Source organism: Diaphorina citri, unplaced genomic scaffold (genome assembly GCF_000475195.1).
Source record: "Diaphorina citri unplaced genomic scaffold, Diaci psyllid genome assembly version 1.1 scaffold3845, whole genome shotgun sequence".
NCBI classification, from domain to species: domain Eukaryota; kingdom Metazoa; phylum Arthropoda; class Insecta; order Hemiptera; family Psyllidae; genus Diaphorina; species Diaphorina citri.
In genome coordinates this window covers 26752-35446 of record NW_007381245.1, presented here as the reverse complement: position 1 = coordinate 35446, position 8695 = coordinate 26752, and the positions used below count along the sequence as shown (strand labels likewise).

The 8695-nt window shown below is 36.1% G+C and overlaps 1 protein-coding gene across 1 annotated transcript; it reads right to left on the bottom strand.

The window, feature by feature from the left end:
* Positions 1-153: 153 nt before the first annotated feature.
* On the bottom strand, positions 154-6203 carry LOC113465295 (CCR4-NOT transcription complex subunit 1-like). The gene is made up of 4 exons (XM_026831657.1): positions 6053-6203; positions 4496-4776; positions 3960-4283; positions 154-276 (listed from the first exon to the last, which is right to left on the bottom strand). The coding sequence occupies exons 1-4, from the start codon at positions 6201-6203 to the stop codon at positions 172-174; spliced, it is 861 nt and encodes a 286-aa protein (XP_026687458.1). The 3' UTR covers positions 154-171.
* Positions 6204-8695: the final 2492 nt, after the last annotated feature.

Sequence of the window (8695 nt, the reverse complement as noted above, 5' to 3'; positions counted from 1 at the left end):
AAAAACTTACTTCAAGTTAAAATCTTACCCAAAAAGGTCCTTTACCGAAGTTATGGGCCTTGAAAAATCGTCAGGTACTTAAAACTTAAAAACTGTAGACCTTGGGACAAAAAATTAAAAAATAATTCTGTGTTCATCTAAAGTTCAGAAGGGTATCTTGTGTCTTTTATATTACCTTAGAGCTGTGAAGAGTAGAGATAGACCAGCTCTATCCTTGATAATAAACTCGGCATGATCCAATTCCCTCAGGACATCTTGCCAGGATAAGTTGGGAGACTGGAAAATAGATTAAGGAAAATATGAGTCAACAAAATAAGGTAAGATTCGCCTCATGTTCAACATTGCACATTTACCTATATTTCACACAAAAAATATGATCCAAAATATCAACCAAGACAATCTTGAAACCATTTTTCTTTTGGAAAAAGGTATGGTACCTAAAATGCAAATGTTGATTATTTTTATTTGTTTATTTTTTCTTTTTCTCTTTTGAAAAGTATTCAAAATGTGACTCAAATTGGGTAGAAGTTGAGGGGAAGGTTTCAAGTTCTAGAGGGGAAGAAAAAAATGGAAATTAGTACATAAAGTGAAAAAAATTAGTACATAAAGTGGGTACTTACTTGAAGCAAGATAAAACTAGATGTAACTGAATCATTTATTATCAAGGAGTGTGTGGTGGCTATAAACTCAATCAAGAATGAGCAGGTAGGATTTATTTCAGTTTGAAATCATGTACCTACATGGGTAGGTACATAAACAATGATTGGATTTTACCTTTAGTAAACTCTTGGATTAACAGTTAAAGCGCCTCAAATGAAAAAATAATAATAATAATAAAAATGAAATGGAAAAAAATCCGCCATATACTAACTACTTAAATCTCGAATCTCCTTTGTTTCTGCGACCTTTGCATAAGCTTAACCCATACTTTACGGCTATTTGCCCCTACACCTAAGCTTCAGAGTGGGGGGCTTTTTGTGTGTGAACAACTTTGTCCTTAAATTCCTGGAATTAATCATTGTAAACTCCTTTTTCAATAGTTTGAATACATTGGTCCCCGTCCGATTACTCAGGTTAAATGATAAATTGAAGATTCTGTAACTTTGTGAAAGTCCATCTTGACTAGGTAGGTTGAAATGATAAACATAATATACTTCTTCACTATTTGTAAAATATTCTTGGTTTTATTTCATTTTCATTTTATGGACTAGTTTCGCCGGTGAAGGCATCTTTAGCGTTACATCTGTATCAGAATATTTTGCAAATAGTGAAGAAGTATATGTTTATCATTTCAACCTACCTACTCAGGTTAAGCCACGTCGAGCGTGAACAGTACTTGGAATGGTGAAATATTCGGGAATCTCAAGAAATGACATGAAATTGGCAACATTGTTCGTCTTAAGTTAAACTTAAGTTTATCTTTAGATTTCATACATACGGGGGTGATGAGTTTCCAATAGGTATTAACTACAAACATGATAGTGCAAAAGAGTTGCAATTTTTTAATCTACCCTGAATACTTTCTGCAATTATTTACAATAATTAAACAATTAATGGTGTATTTTGCATTGTAGTTGTTTCTAATTTATGCATACTTACAAGGCCAAGGTCATTGAGTATTTCTTGATTGAGAGTAAAGGCCAATAGATCAGTTGCGCTTACTTGGGTGATGATTCAAAGTCATAGAGCAGGAAAAATGAGGACCAACAGAATTTTTCTTTTTCTTCTACAACTTCTAGATCTTGAGATATATCAATTGAAAAAATGCTTTGAACTTTTTATATAGGAATTGACCATTTATTTATAATTTTTACCCTTGTAGTTGTTTCTAATTTATGCATACTTACAAGGCCAAGGTCATTGAGTATTTCTTGATTGAGAGTAAAGGCCAATAGATCAGTTGCACTTACTTGGGTGATGATTCAAAGTCATAGAGCAGGAAAAATGGGGACCAACAGAATTTTTCTTTTTTTTCTACAACTTCTAGATCTTGAGATAAATCAATTGAAAAAATGCTTTTAACTTTTTACATAGGAATTGACCATTTATTTATAATTTTTACCCATTTGCAACTGCTCCATTGTGTCAGGGTCCTAAGTAAGAATTACTAACCAATTTGAAGGTTCTATTTATTAATTTTTGTGTAATTTCTATTTCAGTTGATTCTTACTCAGGGGTTTGAAGCAGACAGGCATTACTTGCATTGTCTATTCTCGTACATTGATCTCAGTACAGACGGAATAAAAAACTCCCGTGACTCTGTTCATATCCAACTTTTGAGCCAGGAGTGCAGCAAGCTACTCATCAAACCAGCCTTTGTTTCAACTCTGTGTTTTGCCTTAAATCCATTTGAAAAACAAACAGTAAGTTCCATTGATACCAAGATCAGTAGCATAGCTCAATCAAGAAATACTCAATGACCTTGGCCTTGTAAGTATGCATAAATTAGAAACAACTACAATGCAAAATACACCATTAATTGTTTCATTATTGTAAATAATTGCAGAAACTATTCAGGGTAGATTGCGGAAAAAAAATCAAAAATTCGAATTTCCCGCCAACTTTACACGCAAAAAGTCCGACGATGTCCTACGATGGCCCTGTTCATAACCATGGCTTTACTCTCAATCAAGAAATACTCAATGACCTTGGCCTTGTAAGTATGCATTATAAATTAGAAACAACTACAATGCAAAATGCACCATTGTTTCATTATTGTAAATAATTGCAGAAAGTATTCAGGGTAGATTAAAAAAATTGCAACTCTTTTGCACTATCATGTTTGTAGTTAATACCTATTGGAAACTCAGCATGTTCTAGAACTTGCACAGTATGATGAGTGTTGTGAAAAGTAATTAAATCCTTTTAAACAAGATTAAAAATATCTACAGGACTTTAAAAGGGATTCTACTTGCAGTATTTTGTAGAATTGTTCTATTTAGACGTCTATGACTTTGAATCATCACCCAAGTAAGCGCAACTGATCTATTGGCCTTTACTCTCAATCAAGAAATACTCAATGACCTTGGCCTTATAAGTATGCATAAATTAGAAACAACTACAATGCAAAATGCACCATTAATTGTTTCATTATTGTAAATAATTGCAGAAAGTATTCAGGGTAGATTAAAAAAATTGCAACTCTTTTGCACTATCATGTTTGTAGTTAATACCTATTGGAAACTCAGCATGTTCTAGAACTTGCACAGTATGATGAGTGTTGTGAAGAGTATTTAAATCCTTTTTAACAAGATTAAAATATCTACAGGACGTTAAAAGCGATTCTACTTGCAGTATTTTGTAGAATTGTTCTATTTGGACATTTTGCACTATCATGTTTGTAGTTAATACCTATTGGAAACTCAGCATGTTCTAGAACTTGCACAGTATGATGAGTGTTGTGAAGAGTAATTAAATCCTTTTTAACAAGATTAAAAATATCTACAGGACTTTAAAAGGGATTCTACTTGCAGTATTTTGCAGAATTGTTCTATTTGGACAAGAGGAACCCAATGGTAGATGTCTTGCATGTCAACTTCCTGACTATGCTTACCTGATGGAGTTCCTCACAAGTTTCTTTGAAGTTTTTCTTATTCAAATTTGAAACCAAATAAGTAATTTGAGACAAAGTGAGAGATAGTGAATCAAGGTTCATAGTTCCATGTAGAAAACGTTGAAAGCTTCAAAATGTATTGAAGCTCTCTTAAAAAACCACCATGTAACCCCTAAAGAGGGGATGATACAGTTTATATTGTCACTACTACATAGGGTCTGATTTAAGTCCAACATCGGGGCTGAATATTTTAAAATAAACTTAATCAATAGACCATTATCATCTTAAACTTAGAGACACCAAATAAAATACTTAAAAAACTAACTTAAAATGAGAAAGAAAAGTATTTATGTATTATTTTTATGGTGGTTTAAAAGTGTTGAACATTAGTGACCAAACCACTCACAATTTCCTTAATGGCCTGCACAAACACCTCCACATTCCATGTGGATGGTCCAGCAGCACCTCCAGGACCCCCAGCACCTCCGTCTGACTTCTCCTTATTGGCAGAGCCCAGATCTCCTCCACTCGACTGGGGCCAGAAGCTGCTATTGGCCAGGGGGTCGTCTAGGCCCGTATGAGAACGAACCATCATGGAGAGGACCTTTGCTGTGGCAGACGGGCCCAGGTCTCGCACCCCCAGGGTAACCAGTTGGTGACGGCATTCTTCTACCGAGGAACAGAACCCGTAGCCTATCTCGATGATGAGCTCTGCAAGAGAACTGTCCAGCTGGAAAACAAAATTTAGATTTCGAAATTTTATAAATTAAAAAAAAAAAGTTTTAACCAAAAGATCTAGTAGCCCTTATTCTATAAAATAAACAAAAATGTAAGAATTGCATATCTTTCTACAGACTTCTCTTGTCTAAACCTTATCTTCTTTCTTTTCATTAGACGGGTACCTAATAATAAAAAAGTCAATAAGTTAAATAATTGGATTACCATGGTGTTTGCCATGTTGGGCAATGCCTGTGTGTCTGGTGGTGGTGTCTTCAGATCAATCGGATTCTGATAGATTAGTGGTTTGAGTACAATAGGAACCAAGTCAGGTGGGAAATCACGTCGCAACACCTGATGAAAATCGGCAATCACTTGTGCCGAGATGCCAAAGTTGTCCTTTTTGTCACTCAGGGGTGTTTGGGATTGGATTGTGTACAAAATGAAGTGAAGGATTTCTGGTGAGCAGTCCTGAAGTCCTCCTTCGTCAAGAGCAGTACTGCTTGCTGTGGAAATTGTAAAATGTAAATGGTAATGGTAAATAAGGTCAGCTCCCATGGCGTAGTGGTCACTGCGCTCGCCTTGCACGCGGGAGACCCGGGTTCGATTCCCGGCAGGGTCGAGAAATTTGTATCATGCAAATGATTGACTCCATGACTGGTCTCAAATAAATGAGGATAAAATTCCATGCCTCGGCTGGGATCGAACCCACGCCCTCCTGTTTACCAGGCGAGCGTTTTGACCACTACGTTACCGAGTTTGGTTTGTTTTTAATGATTGTTTTCAAGAGGTACCGTTTTGATAGAAGGAATTTTTCTGTAACAACGGAAGTCTAATCGTCCCGAAATCGGAGAGGCAGGCAGAATAGGAGAAAGATACCCGTTCCGAGAACGAACCTTACCTATTTTCAAAAATTCGCTCCGGGCGGGAATCAAATTCGCGACCTAGCGCTTATATAAGGCAGACGCGCTACCAACCAAGCTAAATAGGCTGGCTTACAGTGCCGGTAAACGTTTACAAAGCAACAATCTTGACCTAGCAAACAGAAGCTCTGAGTTTCATTACTTCTTATAAGTCAGTCTAGTTAGCTGGGAAGGTGGCGCGTCTGCCTTGTGGTCGTGGTTATGCACAGGGTCGAGATAGGCAAGGTTGGTAAACTAACCTTGTTTTTAAGTTACCACTCCCATGCCAAACTGATGTAGAAACAATATCCTGTCTCAACCCAACCCGGTATATGACCACAACCTGTAAGCGCTAGGTCGCGGGTTCGATTCCCGCCCAGAGAGGATTTTATCTTAAATAGACAGGGTTCGTTCTCGGAACGGCTGGCTTTCTCCTATCCTGTCTTCCTCCTCTCTCCGCCTTCATTAAAAATCTTCTTTTAATTATTCCCAATCCCATAAAAGCTAAAGAAATGAAAACAAGTGAACTACTCAGTGAGTCAGATACTAGTGAGATTTCGGAAGCTACTATGTACAACCCCCCAACCCTACTATGTACAATTAAAAAAAAGTGTTGTAAGTCTAAATCAGGTGAAACAATATCCCAATACATACTATAGTTCTTTCACCCTAACACAAAAAAACTGCCTCTGAGTACAGGGTTACCAATCTGTACTACTCTACTACATCATCAAACCTTTACATTTTCAGAAAATAATTGGTTTTATTTGTACCTTTTCATTGGTTCAAAGGTTTTTTTTTACCTATTATATCAAGTTAAAACTGTAGGTAGGTACCTAAAACTTAGGAGAAAATTGTTAGTTAAGGTGTTCAAACTTACAACTTGTGATGTATGAATTGATGAGTTCTATCAATTTCTGTTTGACAAAACTCAAAGCAAAGTTGTGTATTTCTTGATTGCTCGTATACAGAAGAGAAAGTCCAAATACAACTTCTTGCAATCTGTTGAGCTTCAAAATGTGAATCGACATAATACTGGACTTCATCAAAATACATGCTATTTAAAATCACAATACAGCATTGATTGAAAGGAGATTTCAATTCTTTTATTTTTCAAGAGGTGAACTTTATTTTGACTTTGAGTCGACCTTGGAAACTTTCTAACTTTGATTTTGAGTCGACCTTGGAAAATACTTTGATATTGAGTTGACCTTGGAAACTTTCTAACTTTGATTTTGAGTCGACCTTGGAAAATACTTTGATATTGAGTTGGACTTCATCAAAATACATGCTATTTAAAATCACAATACAGCATTGATTGAAAGGAGATTTCAATTCTTTTATTGTTCAAGAGGTGAACTTTATTTTGACTTTGAGTCGACCTTGGAAAATACTTCGATATTGAGTTGACCTTGGAAACTTTCTAACTTTGATTTTGAGTCGACCTTGGAAAATACTTTGACTTTGAGTCGACCTTGGAAACTTTCTAACTTTGACACTGATTCGACCTTGGAAACTTTCTAACTTTGACTTTGAGTCGACCTTGGAAAATACTTTGATATTGAGTTGACCTTGGAAACTTTCTAACTTTGACATTGCGTCGACCTTGGAAACTTTCTAACTTTGACATTGCGTAGACCTTGGAAACTTTATATTGGAAAAAAATGAGGAAATTCCGTACAGTAGTTTCGAAGATACGACGATAGAAACCCGGCGCATCCGGACCGAGTCATTTGACTCATAGCGGCAACACTGTATCGGGCGCTGACGTCATACCTACATATCGCTAACCCATGCGCGTAGGAATCAAGGCTGTGGATATCCTTTATCATTGTTATCAGCTCCCGTTTTGATCGGTACAAATTTTCAATATCGGGAAATGGTTGGAAATATCCGTTTTGGGAACCCCCGATGTCAAAAAAGTAACAAATAAATTTGCTCTCATTTTGTATCAGATTTGTCTTCTAAATATTATACCTACTTGCAGAATAGATATGGTACGAATCTGTAGATGAACTGATAATAGTAACAGCAGTTCTTATTTCTACTGCTTGAATAGGACCAAAGAGTCTCCTTACTTTTATTGTTGTGGTCAAATTTTCAAACAATGTTGAGAAAAAAAATCCATACATTGGCAGGGATTGAACCCACGCCCTCTTGATTACCGAACTACACCAGCGAGACAAATGCAGTACTGTAAGCACAATAAAATGACTGATCTCTACAAACTAAAATAAGCTGATCGTATTGTATTCTAAAAATTCTGTCCCGCTCGTAAGAAAACACGCCTTCCGATATAGTAAAATTCAAATCCTAGCCGCTCTGAAGAATCCTAAACTTAAAATAAATACGTCTACTCTACTCAGACAGAATTGGGTGTCTCCCCTTCATATTAATGGCTGGAGTACACTATTCCAATAGGCAGTCCAGCTACTGGTCTGATGTAAACACCACTGGAGTCCAGTAATATTCCAGACCAACTGGACAAAACGGAATAGAATAGAATAGAATATACCTCATTTATTTCTCCTTTTCAGCTTTAGTTTTATATAGGTATATAAATATTTTTTTTTCTCTTTTTTTTTTTAATTTAAGCAAGGGTCTATTGTACTTTATTTTTGAAAATATTGTACCAAATACATGAGACCTTGCTTGGACTGCGGGGGTAAAGGGACTTTTCAGTCTCATTCTGGCAGTATAAGCAGGGTATATTCTATTCTATTCTATTTATACTGGTAGGGTGAGACTGAAAAGTCCCTTTACCCCCGCAGTCTAAATATTTCTCTACAGCTATTAATCCAATTGATTCGGGCCGAACAACTGGACTGGAATGTTATTGGACGCCACTTGTACTTATACAAGGTCAGTAGCTAGTGTCTATTTGGCCTTGTGTAAACCAGTGCCTGGTGGCCATAATTAGACGGGGTAATCACCATTCAATCCTGCCTGGCTAACACTATTCAAGCTTAGCTATACACTCTCACCAAAGAATTTATTACAAAATGGGTAAGAAAAAAACCTACCCACGAGTTCCCGACACAAAATTGGGGGTGAAAAAACTAACAATTTAGGTGCTGGATGAACACAAGAAAGGGCCTAACTGGAGGTTCTGTAGTATAGGGGAGTTTTCTTATCTTATAGTACGTACATATATCAAAATTCAAGTATTAGGTAGGTATGTAAAAACAATAAATACATATATAAACAATGTTGTGACTTTGCAGAAGAATAAATAGCTCACCTTTAAAGTTTTTTTTTATTATTATTTACTTCAATTTATTGCGGTGCGTCAATCCTTTAAAGTTTAAAGGGATTTAGCTTAAAAAATAAAATAAACGCATGTTTGAGGTAAAAAGACTTTTTCTTTTCAATAGGGCAGTGAGTATTGAGAGATTGTTTTAGATTTATGTTTTAAGCATTGATTTCTTGAAGTATACAACTACAACATTGGGGCCCAGGGAAGTATTGGGGGGTATTTTAATTCCACCCGGTTCCTTTGGTTTAAGCAAATCTTATTGGTTCA